The following is a 17,026-nucleotide window of genomic DNA, read 5'->3' on the forward strand; positions in this document are numbered from 1 at the left end:
GTACAGAGCGTCGAGAAAAAACCCCCGCCCATTGCCATAACAAGGTCAACTCTGCGTGTCCTGAGGCTTCCTACACTGTAAACTAAACAGTATTAACGAACAATGCCGTCGATTTGACCATATTAATGCGAGCGCGAGTCCGATGACGAAACACTGGAAGAGCTCGTTATTCAACCCGAACCTCCATCGCAAGGACGACTCGAGCAGGACGTTTCTCAGTGATACGCTACTCGGGCAGTTTGAGGTAACGTTACATTATAAGATGTTGCAACTGTAATTCCTCACCATCAGCATTAACAAGTGCATTTCCATCAACAAACCGATTATTTTACTTGTACTTATTTATTTACAGAATATTTTTCTAATATATTGCGGTGAATACGTGGAAACTGTATCAATAACAGTGCATACATGCAATGTACATTAGCCGAGCTCTAGAGTGAATGATCTGATGTAACATAAACATTAAAAAAACAAATATTTCCTCAAAGTATAGAGAACGACAGACAATCTGCATTAATTTATAGGTAATAGTGGCCCACAGCTGATCAGCAGGAATATTTCAGTAAGACAGTAATAATGTGAGTTAGCAGGAGACCTACACAATATAAAACTTAAAAACTAAGTTTCTTGAACACCATCTTTCAAGAGCAAGCGGTTTGCGAATCCTGCAATAAACTGGCTTTACCTTCACATTATAGAGCACAGCGCCGTCTCGACATGATGCTGTCCAGTATCCACAGGAATACGATGATTTCACGCAGCCGCCATTTTGAAATCGAAAGCGAGGCTCCGGTGGGAAGAACCCCGGAAGTACAGATAGACAACAATAGACCAATGCTACTTTTGCGTCATCGAAGATTAACGCCCCTTTTGGGGGGAAAACAAACGGATTCCCCTGTCAAAAGAACTCGCTCTAGAGCTGCAAAGTTTCTTAAATGGCACAAACATACACACTCACTTTGCCGGCCGAGGACCGTGAGCGGTATTTAAATAAGCTACTGGATACAGGGTTACAGAGGTGTCCTTTTGAAATGGTCGAAACCTGGATTAATGACCCCACGCAGTGGCCAAATATGGACTATTCAGACATCTACCACTATCTCGTGGAATCACCAAGTAAGTAGCCTATTTTTAGCCTAAACTAGACGATGAGGCCATGTCGCTTGGATCATATTGAACTTGATTTAAGCTATTGACATAGTTTTGTTGCCGACTAGCTATAGGTTACTAGTTAGAAAGACGAAGCTGCTGGCAGCTACGTGATTAACTTAGCTCTCACTAGGCACGCTACCTTGGCTGTTAACTGCTTTTACTGTTGAAATAGTGGATTAAAGTGGACTTGGCTGGTTTCTACTTGTGTCTAGAAAGTGCTAGGACTTTGAAAGTTGTAAAAAGGTTTACAGTGTACGGCAAAATATGTATGGGACCTATGTTTGTATGTATGAGGCTGTCAAATGGGATGTTGTGACATTACGCTATCCTATCTAGCCTAGAAGGCTTTATCTACTGCCGCTCGTGTTGTTACATGTAGCCCAGAGCAGTGGTCGTTGAAAAGTCATATAGGCCTAGTGCTAATCTTAAGATAGAGCAGACACCACTATAGCCAGAAATGATAAACAATGTCACTGTTTGTGTCTGACAGGCCTGTATACATCGGAAACAATGAAAAACAAAAGGTCCCTGGAGGCCCATAAGTTTTTCGTCAGTGGTTGGGTCCAGACTGTTTTACACATAAAAACAGACAAGTGCTTTGTTTTTAAAAGCAGTGTTAAACCTTCTTGGAGGGTGACTAACAAGCCCCACAACACCTGGGTAGCTGTGGAAAATAGTGGCAAAGTTAGAGCAGCTCACTGCGACTGCATGGCAGGGTAAGAGATCCATCCTCTTGACTTGTGCTCAAGTTTTCGTGGAATTTACACTTTCTTTCTTTTCTTTTTTTACCGAAGACTAGGTGAAAGCTGGTCCCATGTGGGTGCAGTTCTGTATAAATTGGAAGCCTCGATCAGTCCGCCTGGGCATCACCACCACTGTAAGTACCAGTATAGCCTGCCAATGGAACGCTGTCTCTACAAAAAAAGTTGAGCCATCAGAAATCCGCTCAATAGATTTTGGAGGCAGGAGAGTCATAGGTAAGGTCAAAAGACCCATCCCCAAAGCCTCAGCAAGCCAACAGGCACAGTTTTTACAAATGCTACACACGACAGGTGAATGTCCTGTGGTGCTGAGTACTTTTAGTAAATATGCAGGCTCCACACCACACCACTCCTCGTGGTTTGAAACACTAACCTTTACCAAGGAAGAGGCAGACAGAGTGGAGGCAGAGACTGTAATGCAGGCAGCCCGTAAGGCCTGGCGCAGGCACAGAGTAGGAAGAATCACCAGCTCGTTTGCTCACACTGTTCTTCACACGAATCAAGAGAAACCCTCAAACACTGTAATCAGAACAATCATGTCAGAGGCTAAAAACATAAATAGTCCTTACCTTAAGTGGGGAAGAGACAATGAAAAACATGCCCTAGACACCTACAAATATGCAATGGGCATTGGCCCAGCCACTGACCAATTATCTACCAACATATTGGTAACTGAAGATGTATGCAAAGTGCATGAAGGATTAAGAGTGGACAGATCAGGCTTTAGAATCAGCCATGAAAGACCATACTTTGGTGCATCATGTGATGCCTATGTGTCATGCGATTGTTGCGGCAAGGGTTTGGTGGAGGCAAAGTGTCCGTATAAGTGGGCAGGTCAGCAGTCAGTCAGCTGGACAGATGATGAGAAAGGGCACCTTTCCACATTGTTTTCTTTGAAGCCCAACCATTCTTACTACACTCAGGTACAGTTTACTCTGCAAAGGCAAAGCTATTCACAAAGAAATCAGTAGCTGTCAACAGAATTCTGACTTTCTTTAACAAATACTGTAGGCACATTTTAATAATACTTCCTTTCCCTCTTCCTCCTTGCCAAAGGTTCAACTGCAAATGTTTGTGTGTGCAGCACAGTATGCAGATTTTGTTACTTGGACCCCACAGCAGACCACCATCTTTAGAATCTTAAAAGATGAAGAATTCATTCACGGAACGGTGGACGTCATCAGCAGATTTTGGGCAAAACACATCCACCCGCGATTGATGACAACAGTGCTACAAAGTGAGGTGAGAAAAATAATAATCTTTTTTAAATAATCTTTAAAATAAATAGAGACACTATTGAACATACTTTAGTATTTATTTAATAATACTTTGTGCCATGTTTACAAGTGCTGCACAAACATTTACAAGTTTGTCAACTGTTGCTTGCCCATAGTTTTTGTCCTGTGCAGACTGAACCAGACAGCGAGGGAGTGGACCGTCAAGGATGTGAAAGCGACCTTTCAGCACACCAATCACCCGCTCTGTAAGGACGACAACAACAAAAAGGGAGTGCTTTTCTAAATTGTCTTTTCAAATAAAACAGCATTACAATAATCTAGTTTTACTTACCAATATGAATCCGGATGTTTGACTTCCTACGAGACATTTCCACCTCTCCCCCAGGTAACTGCTTCCTTCCTTTTGTGAATGAATGTTAGCAGCTCGACACCGAGGAGGGCAAAGTCATCCTGGAGGGTAAACCCCCTGTCTGCTAATATCTAGAGATTAAAAAAATCCACCATAATATTGCATTGTATCTACTTTCTTCTGCTTTTTCACCAGAGGGTGGTGACATGACACCCTAATCAAATGACATAAATGTGGTTAGTTGAGATACACATAATTCCAATTTTACCTGATCACCTGGAGAATGGTACACTGAGGACAGGAATCCTGACTGTCGGAAAATATGCACATCAGAGGCCCTTCCTCCCCATCCATTTGACAAAAATGTAATGCTGCCAGATGGACTGCATGCTATTAGATATTTCACTGTTGTCCATTTCTTGTAGTTAGAGTATGATTTTGCTCTAAGAAAGGATACATAATAACAATGACATCTAGCCTTTTATTTCAATATGGGATGTGAGAGTGTGTAAAGACATTTCTTGTGACACTCACCTAGCTTTAAGGTTGCTGGGGTACTCTGTCCTGATTTCAAAACAATCTATGATTGCTGTGAGTCGTGGGAACTGGGCCTTCATTTTTGGAGGTATCAGTGAAAAATATTCCCTATCAGGCCAGTGAACTAAAAAGGAAATGTTCCCATACATCAGGTCAAGCCATCGGATAAAAATTTGCCTGACAGTTGTTTGAGGCATTTTCAGAACGTGACTTAAGAAAAAAAAGGATGGGTTTTGACGTAGTTTTATCAGTGTAATAAACAGCTGGTCCCGCGGTGGAAGGGAGATGCAGCCTCGCCTCTTCACAAACTGGTTAAGAAATGTAAATAGGCTCAAAAACATCGTCCAGCTGAGTCCAGTCATCTGTCGGCACTTTCCATCATTTTCCTCCAAAGAATAAGATGACAGGCAGTTCCTTGACTCACGCATTTCATCAGGCACATCGTCAGCATCATCGTTGTCAGCTGGGCAATGGTCTTCATCGAGAACTAACGAGAAAAATAAGTTGCTTTAGCCCGCACATCTAACCCCAATCCAGCTTTAGCCTGACCATCTTAATACAATCTCAACGAGTGCATGTCATTAAACTTACTTGTAGGTAGATCTGGGCTCACAGCAGTCGTTTTTGCCACCTTGCGTTTGAGAAGGGGTGACGTCTGCTCACGTTTCCTGGCGTGTTTATACCTATTCAATTTCTGGTTTGGGCCTGCCACAGTACGGTAAGGAAATATTGTGGGCACAAAATCCGGGTGCAGGGGTTCTTTAACATGGCTTCCTGGAATTGGTTTAACATTGTAAAATACCGTTTCAGTACATGCGTATGGTATAAAAACTCTGGTATACACCCTAGGCGGTATCCTAGCTGCCTAGCCATACCTAGATGCTAGCTAGCACTAACTGGCTTAGTTGTTATGGTAACGAAATTAAAGCCAGTAACTAGCAAGTACACTACTTCATGTTAAATACAGATAGTTTGGGGGGTTGAATTAATGAAATAATCGGCTTACCTGTTATGAAATGCTTCCCACATACATATGTGTGAGGGGTCTTTGGGTCCCACAACCCTCCATCTGGTGCTTCCCTCTTTATCTCCTGAAGCCATAACATTCTTCTTTCCGCTTGTTTTATTCGGCATGGTAAAGGTATAAATTTTAAACCGGGTGTTTTAAAAACATTTGAGGTGCAGCTCACCACGCAACAACTTTTGGGCATGTTATTTTTGTTCTTCTGTTACCGGAGTAGACAAAATTCAGACCGTGTCAAAATGGAGAATCCAGACCGTTTGTTTTCCCCCAAAAAGGGGCGTCAACCTTCGCTGACGCAAAAGTAGCGTTGGTCTATGCCTTGGACTACCAACCTGAAGCTGCTGCCGCGATTTACGTGGATGGATGTTAATATCCAATATAGGATATGTCTATAGTTCGTTCCTGCTTCTTTTTTTACGTTCTGAATTATATATAAAAACATTTTTTATTTATAAATGAATTTCACTGTATATAGTCTAAAGTATGAAAGAAATGTATGTACATTTTTAGAATAACTAATTTCTACATTAAACACAACAATATGCCATCGCATTCGCGACTCTCCTATGATTAAAGGCGACACTTCCGGTTTTCTTCCCACCGGAGCGATTTCAAAATGGCGGCTGCGTGAAATCAGCGTATCAGCTGCTGGGTTCAAGTGTTCCCTGGTGTCTGCGTGTGCGTGGGCGGGCAACTACTAATGTTTCGTCTTGACGTCACGACGAAACAGCTTCTGACTTGTTTGAAAAACTATTCATTTAATTGACTGAGAGTCGACTCTTACTTTTGAAAGACAATAACTTAATATACGGTGCACTTTCAGATTTAAAACTTTGCAGGATATTTTCATTCACTTAGAGCTATGTTACACACTACATGAGGTCATTTTCAAAAATCCATAATAGGGGCCCTTTAAGGTTGAGCCACTGTAGTTACTTGGACTATTTTAACGATGTCTTTACTAACTTTTCTGGGCCGGCAGATGCAATTACCTAGAAGCCTATGGAGTGAGACAGCTCTCAGATTTCATCAAAAATATCTTAATTTGTGTTCCGAAGATGAACGAAAGTCTTACGGGGTTGGAACAACATGAGGGTGAGTAATTACTGACAGAATTTTTGGGTGAACTAACCCTTTAATGCATCAATGTGGTGCATTATTCTATCCATTTATCCGATTTTTTCATATGCATTTCATATAAATATGACATTATATACATATATATATATATTATTTAGCTTTCCTGTAGCTCAAACAGTAGAGCGTTGGTGCTTGCAACGCCAAAGTCATGGGTTCGATTCCCAGGGAAAACAAGAACTGATAAGAATGTATAATGTATATGTGTACCTTGAAAAAGCAAGAACTGAAAAGAATGTATATGTGTACCTTGAAATGCAATGTAAGTCACTTTGGATTGGTCTGCCAAATGTATATATATATACAATTATTTCAAATACACTGTGGTTAACTTCACCAGGCTTGGACTATGTGCAGTGCCACTTTTGTTTAGCAGGTGCTGGTACTAGGCTGCATAAGTGACAGTGCTCTAGAAGAGAAGCGTGATAAAGATAAATAACTGCTACTCTGGAACATTTTTTGCATCATTAAACATGGCAAACATATTAGCTTGCATAGAGTGAACAAGAATCCCTGAGGAGATGGGGCTGAATCATGCGGCCCACAGTGATCATAAAGGGGTATAGACTCTTGCCAATCCCTGTAACATCAAAGACAAGTGAGGAATTCACTTCACGCCATCTGAATTACTAAACAGGGAGGCATTCTTTGCATATAGGCAGAGACTTGAGGAACAGCACTTGATGAAAATCCCTTTAAAATTCCTCAGAACACCTTGAGCGGACCTCAGTGCTAAAGGATAACGCTGTTTTAAAAGAACATTTATAAACAGTGAGACATTTTGTCTCATGGTCACGTTGACAGTGTTTATGGGCAATTTGGCAAATGTATTCAGATAGGGGTGCAAAATCATAACTACATCAATAATCTGATCAAGCATTTCATACTGATATGTGCAGAGAGTAACCTCCTCAGGCCATATTTTAATATTAAATATGTTACATGCTGTATATTTAACACTAGAAGTGCCAGAATTCCATAACTACTTGAACTGCCACAAGCGGTCATTTTGACCGTTAGATTGCAAACTCTATATCTTTAATGATAAATACCCAATTGAGAGATTAATGCATTTATTGTATTAGGATATCTTTTAAAAACAAAACAACACCAAACTGTACATTTAAAAAAGTTTAATTATACATTTATAAATAATAAAATAGCCTGTAATTATCGCATAGGGCCTATTCACAACAGATAGCTATATTTCCATATCCATTCAACATAACTCAGAACAAGATAATAACAACTAAAAGTATCTTATTTAGATATTCTTTTGACAGTGAGAGAGACAATGTCACGGTCTATGAATTCGCTGTCTCCGTCTTGTTGTGTGTGTGTGTGTGTGTGTGTGTGTGCGCGTCTTTGAGACGAGACGTGTGCACGAGAGACGCCACATCATGACAATTTAAAATCTTTAACATCTCGCCCGTTGTAACTGCCATCGTTAATGCAGCAGAGAAACTATGCTTTGGACATTAGTACTGAACATGTGCCTAGTTACAGCACTAAGATCGGCCTTTAAACAAGCCTTGTCCAGCGGCCGCATTTACAAACAACAGCGGCAAACCCATGACCCTGTCCCGCAAACATCACTGGGCGGTGAGGATGTCCCTTTCGACTTTAACAACTATGTGCGCCAACTTGAATGTCAGGAATGGAAAAGGTTTGAGATCCACGAGAGACATTTCAGGAAATCATTGGATACTAAGCTACTCCAAGAAAGAACTTACTTCGCCTGCTCCGGTGACTCGGCAAAATGGAGTAGGGTTGCGTCCATTCTTTCCGGAGTGTTCTTTCAAAACGGAGTATTCCGCGTGAGGCGGGCCAACGGGAGGGAGTTTGGATTGCCACTCCTGAAATACGTGTCACGCATTTTGAAAAAGTTCCCCTTGAGCGATAAACATCCAGTGGAGTTAACATCGGTCTCCATTGCTTCCTGAATTGAGCGACAGCTGATCTTCGTGAGAGACGTCATCCAGCCGTCACTCAGCAGAGGGGGAACTGGGGATCGCCACAGGCAGCCAAGGACGGTAAGCGGAGAAAAATTATCGTACCTATGGCAACATCGCAGGTCCAAAGCTATTGAGATTATTCTCAATAATAGTATATTTCCTTCCACTTCACCCACTATTAATGACATCAGTAACGTGTATAAGTATTACATGGACAAATGTCAATCACTCCCGTCTCACATACTGGCCACGCCCCCTTGGTCCACCAACATAGAGACAACTGCTCTAGCACATTATCCATCTACTGCTCATTTTACTCTTGACGAAGTAGACAAGGTTCTGACCCACCTGCCAAATAACAAAGCCTGTGGAAATGATGGAGTAAAATATGAGACCCTGAAAACCACAAAAACCTGGTCCACCCATATACTCACCTGTCTGTTTAACACCTGTTTGATTAATGGAAAAGTACCAGATTCATGGAAGGGGGCCCTTGTCCATTGAATTCCAAAGAAAGACAATATCCCAAGTGACCCATCTACATGGAGAGACATATCTCTCCTCCCCACTGTTTACAAGGTGTTTATGAAATGCCTGCTTGCCCGAATCCTTCCATGGCTTGTGGATGCAGGCATCCTCTCACCCAAACAGAAAGCCTATATAGATAGACAGGGTATGAACGAACATGTGTTCTGCCTGAAAACTGGAATTGACGATTTCAAACATGAATCATGTAAACTCTATATCGTATTCCTGGACTTCAGAGATGCCTTTGGGACATTATCTCACAAACTGTTGCTTAATGCATTAGAGGAGATCCATCTACCTCAGCCTTTTGTGGACATCATAATGGATGTGTACAGAGGATCTTTTTTGCAAGTCATCTGTGGTAAACAACTTACTAAACCTATACCTCTTGAGGTGGGGATTAAAACAGGTTACCCATGGAGTGCTGTTAATTTCATTCTGGCTATCAATCAGTGGATGAAATGGATCTGTCAGTGTGCACCACCACATATCAGATCCCCAAACCCTGTCCAGGGATACGCTGACGATGTTGAGGTGTCTTCTAGGGAGGAGAATGTCATCCAAAATATGCTGGCCAGAATGGATGAATTCCTTCAGTGGTCAAAGTTGGAGGTGAAACATACCAAATGTGCAGCATTTTACGAACGGCGAAGCGGTGGAAATCGGTGGTACAAATCTAAATCTGATAACCCCCCCTCCTTTAAAATAATGGGACAGCCTATCAGGGTCTACTCTCGTCATGAAACATACACCTACCTTGGACATAAATTCAACATTGCAGGTGAGTGGGGTGAACAGGTACAGGAGTTATCCTGTGCCTTTAAGACCAGGATCGATTTGATCGATTCCTCCCCTCTACCTGTAGTCATGAAACTGGAGGCCGTTAGAGAAGTAGCTCTGGCAAAGATACAACACCTCTTTGCAAACATTCATATTCCACAAAATGTCCTACGGGACATGAATAATAAAACAGTTGAAGCCGTCAGGAAATGGCTGGGACTGAATTCACATTCCACCAGGGACATAATCTTCCTCACACTCAAGGAAGGGGGTCTGGGGGTCCCAAATGTGGAATGGACGTACTCCATTACAAGACTAACACACCTGATCCGCATGCTTAACAACGACAATGCTGCGGTCAGAGAGTTAGCCAGAGCTTCCCTCTTACTGGACCTTAGGAAGAGAAAAATCCCTTTGGCCACCGGTGATCAAGACAGCTTCCTAGGCTCAGGAGGAAGAGCAACAGTAAACTGGACACACAAGCCGCAGGTTTCGGAGTTCGTTCAGACTGGCCGGACTTAAACGACTTGTGCAATAGATTGGCAGTTAAACTACAGTGGACACAAAGCAACTCACAAACTGCACCAGAGGTATCTGACGCAGTGGTCACAGACCCATCTGTTACTGTGAAGGCCACAGTCTGCCACAATGAGACACAACACACACTACAGAGCACAACAGCAAGAAGATCTTTAATGAACATCAAACAGATGGACACAAAACAACACTGGACTGGACTAAAAATGCAGGGAAAACTGGCATGTCTTGACTTTGCTGACCATTCTACCTCTCATTCTATGTACAGAAATGCTGCAATAGGGGCGGATATTCTTTACTTCACTGTCAAGGCCAGACTTCAGGTGTTACCAACCAGATACAATCTAGCATTATGGTACCCTGAAAAGTACTATCCACATTGCATAATGCATTCTAACTCTGATCACCTTGAATCAGTTGCCCATATTGTAAATGGCTGTAATATGTACAAAGGGTTATACACAGCACGCCATGACCGTATTGTAGATCTCATTGCAAGTGCTGTTCAAAACATATTTCCAAAAAATATGCCTATGTATAAACATTCACGAGTAATACCGGACTGGTTTAACAGCTCTGATGATTTGTTTAGAAACATCCCTAACACCCCTGACGTTGTGCTCATGGATACAGATAGAAAGGAGGTGCTAGTCCTTGAAATAGGTTGTGTTTATGATTTGTATATGGACATAGCCTTTTTAGAAAAAATGACTAAATACCAACCCCTCCTTGCAAAGATTAGTGACCTAGGCTATGCATGTAAGCTTGTGGCATTGATATTTGGCAGCCTGGGACATGTCCACAAATCGGCTGTTAGTGGACTGAGACTGGCAGGGCTACCAAAAGGAAAGTCTAAACAGCTGGCAAAATGTTGCTCTATATCTGCTGTGATAGGCAGCCTTGCTGTGTGGCGTAAGAGATGCTTTATGTACCCTTGAATGTCAAAGCTGTGTTATCTCTGAGAATATTTGAACCCTTTCTGTAAGAAATTTGATTGGTGGATTCAAATAAAGAAATCAAATGTGCGTGTGCGTGTGCGTGTGCGCGTGGTCGCTGATCACTGCAGCTGATCCAACCCGTTCTCATCCTTTGGCGTCATACATGTGACGCTTTGGACATTTCGTTGAAATCTTACGCACATGGCATCCTTTAGCATCAATATGAGACGCAGAACCCAAGGCGTCATACAGGTGACGCTCGTCTAAATCCAACGCACATGGCATCGTTTAGCGTCAATATGAGACGCAGATCCCAAGGCGTCATAACCGTACCCTACCCCAGACCTAAACCTACCCATAACAGTGCGTGTTATATTGACGCTAAAGGATGCCATGTGCGTAAGATTTCGACGAAATGTCATATGGCGTCACCTATATGACTCCAAAGGATGAGAATGCGTTGGCTGATCAGCACGCCCGCTCTGATCAACGCGCCAGCTGCAACTGATCAGCGATTCGACCCTTTTCAGTGTTACTGTTGTCGCCTAGTCTTTGTCAGATCGTTGTGGATTTTTCCTGCGTGTTTGTTCCCTGCCTGTATCCGTTTTCCGTGTGTCATCATCCCGTGTTCAGCCAGCCCGATCTCACGGCAATTCGTACGAATTTTACGAGGTGGCTAATTCGTACTAATTCATACGACCTCACTCGTACAAATTCGTACGATTTTTGCTAATTCGTACATATTTTACGAGTTACCAAATTCGTATGAATTCGTACAAATGACCTACCCCTGACCCTGGCCCTAAACCTACCCATCACGTGGGTTTAGACAAATCGTACAAATTCGTACGAGTGAGGTCGTATGAATTAGTACGCATTAGCCACCTTTTAATCACTCGTACGAATTCGTACGAATTGGTTGTGAGATAGCGTTGGTTCAGCACTCCTGGTTCAGCACTCACTCCAGCGTCCCTGTGCTGCCAAGGGCTTCATACCGGACATTTGCACACCTTAACTCTCCCAGCATCTAACCAGCTCTCAATAAACATATCTGTCATTTTGCAATTGAATCTTCTGATTATTTCCTAATAGACAAAGGTCAACCACGAGAAATGTAACAAAAGAATACCGCGAAATTCAGTGCGGTCAATATGACCGTCTACGGCCGAAATAGGTAAATATGTTAATTTGTTTGTTTGCCTTATGTGTAATTTATATTAAAAACATTTTAAATGAAAATACAGACATTTTTAGGAAAAGTCAGGTACCAGCAGGATTTTTTTTTTTTTTTTAACCAAGTTATTGCAGATATAAAATTCAAAACGGTCAAAATGACCGTTGTGGCCGTTCTAGTGTTAATAGGAAAGTATAATATTGGTTGGATTTTATGTACTTTGCTATTTAAAATGGGTTCAAAATAATATGTCTATACTGGGAATTTGGACTTGCAAATTGAATGTTATTTTGATCTACACTGGGATCAAATGATGGGATGTTTCAACCCATGTTTGGGTCAAATATGGACAACCCCAATCGTTGGTTTAAAATTTTAAATGTAATTACATTTTTAAACCCAACGGTCAGAGGTGGACAAAGTACACAACTTCCTTATTTGACTGAAAGTACAGATACTACTGGTCAAATATTACTCCATTACAAGTAAAAGTTGTAAAGACCGATTTTTACTTAAGTAAAAGTTCTGACGTCAGGGTTCTGAGGGTTCTGACGTCAACCCGACTTTCATTTCCAACCAAAATCCAACGTCTGTCCAACGTTGGATGTTGACGTCAATCTAACTTTTATTTCCAATCAAAATGCAACCCCTGCAACCAAAATCATCCCCTGGCTGACGTTACAACTTTCTACTCAAGGACCTTGACAGAAATGTAGTGGAGTAAAAAGTACGATATTTGTCTTTCAAATGTAGTTAAAGTTAAAGTAAAAAGTTTCCAGAAAAATTAATACTCAAGTAAAGTACAGATACTCAAAAAGTGTACTTAAGTACAGTACTCAAGTAAATGTACTTTGTTACTGTCCACTTCTAGCCTGGATGCCAGCCGAACTTAGCCCCACCCACAACATTTGAGGATGGGAAGTTCTTGATCCGTTGTGAAGCAAGTATGCCCGAACCAGAGCTGTTTGGACCAATCAAATTGTCAGGGCCGGGCTTTATACGATGATGGACATATGATCAACAGTAACGTAATCATCCACGTCACCAAAGAGCGCTTGGGTTGAATTCGTTTACAACAAAGAATGGCTGCCGCTGGAGAATTGAGATGTGTAGATTCAGCCATCGCGTCTGTTATAGAAGATGTACACAGCGCATTCATTTTAAAAGAGGAACAGAGAACCGCGATCAAGGCATTTGTCGATCGGAAAGATGTTTCTGCGGTCCTACGGGATTCGGCAAAAGTTTAATTCATCAGCTGGCTCCGATGGTCGCTAAGAAGATGGGGCGCAATGAAAACCCTGTGGTCATTTTTGTTTCTCCTTTGGACGCACTCATGGAGGACCAAGTGAAAGAAGCAACCGAAATGGGCATCACGGCGATGCAACTCGGCATGCACGACGAGGTGGACATAACCAGCTCCTTTTCGGAAGCCCGGAATTTTGTCCGTTGCTCTGATTGATTGTAGGTCTATCCAATTGAGTGCAGAGGCATTTTCTTTCCTGGTACGGTTGAAACACGCCCCATAATCACAGTCCAATGGAGCAGTATCAGACTCACATTCTGTCTAGAATCTGAGTATGACGACGTCAGGCTAGTCCAGATTGGTTAGATTTGTCCATTTTTGACCCAAACATGCATGGGTTAAAACAACCCAGCATTTTTTACAGTGTAGTTAACTGGACTTACTGAGTATTCATTTTTACATCCATCCATATAATATAAAAAATGACTAGAAATTATTATTTTAAAATTATTATTATAAAACTATCCTATACACCTGGTAGTTCAAACATGCATGTTCAGTAGACACATCTATTTCTTGTTTTACGCTGAGAACAAACATTGTAGTCATTAGGTTTTCAGTTGATTTTTTTTTAAATAGCCATTTTGGTTTTCACATTTCATAATAGTAACACAATTCTAAAGATATTTCAGGGAAAAATATGGGGTTATTATAAAAAGCTCACTTGTCACTCAGTGGAAGTGTGGAGCATCATTCTCACGTGCACAAATGACCACCCATATGTATAACACACAAAAGTTGACTTGTTTCTATAAACCAAGCAAATCTAAAAGCATACTAGAATGAGGATGTAAAGCAGACATTATGTTAATGATAGGTGAAAAAGTGAATGCAAGGTCACTGTAGGTGTTATGTCCGAAATAAATGTCCAAAACTGATAACCACACATACGTTCCTGCAGACCTTAAGGTCTCACCTCTGCCATACTGCCCTTCTGAATCTCTGCCTTTAATAAACAGGACAATAAACAGGACTGTTAGCGCTTTCATCAGCCAGGTCAAGCGTCACCCAGAACCTGATCATCTGGGACTGCACTGACAGAAACTCACCTCATTGTGAGCCAATATGGCCATTTAGGGCTTATATCTCTCAAAGAGAAAACAGGTGCCCAAAACAACAAAGGTAATGGGATTTTAGCTTCTCTTTTTTTAACACCATAGTTTCTGCACTGGATGGGAGAGCACCCAGGCCTGGTCGTGCTGCAGAATACCATTGTTTTGAGTATATATTGACATTTCACTGGCTGGTAAATGAGGGAGACCTGGCCCCTGCCCCTTAGTGTGAGTTCAGTGCCACCGAGCAAATTAAACGCTGGACTGTGGGGCTGATGGGAAATTGATGTTCCTATGTGTCCCTCAGCACTATTTGTTTTTTCAGCAAAGGCAATAAGTTGGTATCTAGTGCGGGTGCAATCTCAATCTGTATACACATTGTGCAAAACAGATGGACATTGTCTTGAGCATTTACAGAACATTTTAGTTGTAACACTAATCAAAGCTGAATATGACAACAACATATAAGAGTGTCCACAGTAAAGATAAGGAAAAATCAAAAACTTCTTAGAATTATGCTCTTTGTATTAATAATGATTTCATATGGTTTTGAAAACCTTTTATACTTAAACAATGAGAATGTCATGATGTAACATTCAAGAAAAAACTGATAACATATTTTCCTTACACCTTGAAGTGTTCTTAGTAATTATTTCCAAAAATGTACAAAAATATTTTCACTAGATTTTTTTATTACAACTATCATATGTATTATTATTATTATTATTATCATGAAATATATATATTTTTTTTACACTTTACAATCTGAGTTAAACTGGCCCTATCATAAAAGTCAAATTATTAATTCAAATGATTAATGTTTATGTTTATGTCTGCTGTGGATCTGTGACATCATTTCCTGTTTTGTGTTTTTTATGTTGGTCACATCACATGACTAATTTCATTTGCAGACAAAAGTTTCTTTCATATATTAAGAAGTAGAATGTTATTTTTTTCTAAAAAGTAATGCAAGATTATGCTAAACTATGTAATATGGTTTTATTTAATATGTAATATTTCATTTTTTAATTAATTAGGCGTTTCCCTTCATTTTGTTATCAAGACTGACCGTTTTTACTTTATGCACTCAAAATGAATTTTGAATTTAAAAATTAAACGTATATGTTCATAATAGAAAATGTGTATTCAAGTCATTATGTGTGAATTGCGTGCATGAATTGAATATTTTTTTTTGTACTTGTACAAACTGTAAAATGTATGTAGTGTATCTTTATTTAATTAAATTATGTAATATATTTTTGATTGTATTAATTGATCTGGACCAAAAAAAATTGTCATGTCATTGACCCTAATGTCATTTTTCTGAAGAGGAATTACATTTTATAAATCTAAGATAAAATATAATTTGCGAACATATTGCAATCACATTGAGGCAGGACCGGAGCCAGAAGAATGTGATTTATCTCACCTCTGATTGAAAGAAAATTGGAGAGTTGTACTGTGTCTTTGTCTTGTGTGATTGGGTTTCCTGGAGCATGAAGTGTGTAGGAATGTATGACGTGTTGTTAGAGTAGCTGATGTTATTGTAGGTGTCAGGGAGATGGAAGTTGGCAGACACATACAGGAGTTGGGCAGAGTTTATGAATCGGAGCTTGTGATCTACAGCTCTTTTGTCCTTGAGAAGTCGAAGTGTGAGTTTGCGCTCGAGCGTGCACGTACATGTCTGTTTGTGAGCGTGAAAGTGGGTGAATATACTCGTTCTTTGATAGAAAGGCAGAATGATGTCTGCCCAGTTCTTTATTGTCTCAATCTATTAAATGCACTGTCAGTTATCTTAAGTCTGCATCTCTCTCCAGGACAAAAAAATGTAAGAGTCAATGGAGAGGTTGCTTCAAAAACACTCCTATAAAACACTGTGGAGGAAAAAAAGAAAAAGAAAATGTCGCTTGAATTTACTCCCTCTCATAACAGACAACATTAACAGCAACCAAACATAACAAACAGAACAGCAATTCTAACTAAATGAGTGATGAAAAACTAAATGACGTTAAGTGATTTGAAATTGTTCTGTAGTCCCTCATTTCTCCACTGAAGTAGCATTTATTATACAACACCTGCATAGCTTTAAAATCATCTATGGTAAACAGCTTTAAGGCAAGTGAAGAACAATGAGCGTAATTAATCAGCTAACTGAGTACTTCAGGCTGTCTGGGTCACTGAGTGGGCCACTACACCTGTGCTGCCGACATGCTTGATGTCTTTCTTCCATCTAATGAGCAATTTGATGAGTGAAACCCATCATGATTCCAAATGTGGCATATAAAGGTGCAAGGTCCAATCTGTCACAGGTCCACCACTGAAACAGAGGTGAAACCAGCCCACGTCTCGTCTTTGCGAAAGGGTGCTTGTGGTCACATTTGAAATGTTGACTTCCCTTTTCTTTTTGTAGTAACCACTGAATTTTTTTTTGGCAAAACTCAGATGGTACCTATACCTACAATTCACTGCTGTTACCATCTGAAATGTGAACTAGTGGCAAGTAAAACAGCAACAACTATAACTAACAGTATAGTGATGGGGACACTACTGTCACCGTC

At 40.7% G+C, this 17,026-nt stretch overlaps 1 protein-coding gene and 1 long non-coding RNA gene across 3 annotated transcripts; one reads left to right on the forward strand and one right to left on the reverse strand.

Annotated features, from left to right (window-relative positions):
• The first annotated feature begins 952 nt into the window (after positions 1-952).
• LOC130091780 (uncharacterized) lies at positions 953-3,428 on the forward strand. 2 transcript variants are annotated; one of them, XR_008807864.1, is made up of 5 exons: positions 953-1,119; positions 1,646-1,871; positions 1,950-2,032; positions 2,973-3,158; positions 3,326-3,428. It is a non-coding gene; the product is annotated as an uncharacterized LOC130091780 (long non-coding RNA). The 2 variants fall into 2 exon arrangements; XR_008807865.1 differs by lacking the exon at positions 1,646-1,871 and having other exon boundaries at positions 955-1,119.
• LOC130091779 (uncharacterized) lies at positions 3,220-5,327 on the reverse strand. The gene is made up of 6 exons (XM_056259865.1): positions 5,047-5,327; positions 4,632-4,814; positions 4,038-4,527; positions 3,772-3,946; positions 3,486-3,634; positions 3,220-3,397 (listed from the first exon to the last, which is right to left on the reverse strand). The coding sequence occupies exons 1-5, from the start codon at positions 5,249-5,251 to the stop codon at positions 3,512-3,514; spliced, it is 1,176 nt and encodes a 391-aa protein (XP_056115840.1). The 5' UTR covers positions 5,252-5,327; the 3' UTR covers positions 3,220-3,397; positions 3,486-3,511.
• Between the last annotated feature and the right edge of the window lie 11,699 nt (positions 5,328-17,026).

This window comes from Rhinichthys klamathensis, unplaced genomic scaffold (assembly GCF_029890125.1).
Source record: "Rhinichthys klamathensis goyatoka isolate OS25496 unplaced genomic scaffold, OSU_Roscu_1.1 h1tg000170l_1, whole genome shotgun sequence".
NCBI classification, from domain to species: Eukaryota; Metazoa; Chordata; class Actinopteri; order Cypriniformes; family Leuciscidae; genus Rhinichthys; species Rhinichthys klamathensis.

Excerpts from the sequence above, each read along its gene's own strand:
- LOC130091779 (XM_056259865.1), bottom strand. The coding sequence starts at position 5,251 with ATGCCCAAAAGTTGTTGCGTGGTGAGCTGCACCTCAAATGTTTTTAAA. Across the intron at positions 3,947-4,037 it reads CCCAGCAACCTTAAAGCTAG|AGCAAAATCATACTCTAACT; the intron begins GTGAGTGTCACA and ends ATCCTTTCTTAG. Across the intron at positions 3,635-3,771 it reads ACCATTCTCCAGGTGATCAG|ATATTAGCAGACAGGGGGTT; the intron begins GTAAAATTGGAA and ends TTTAATCTCTAG.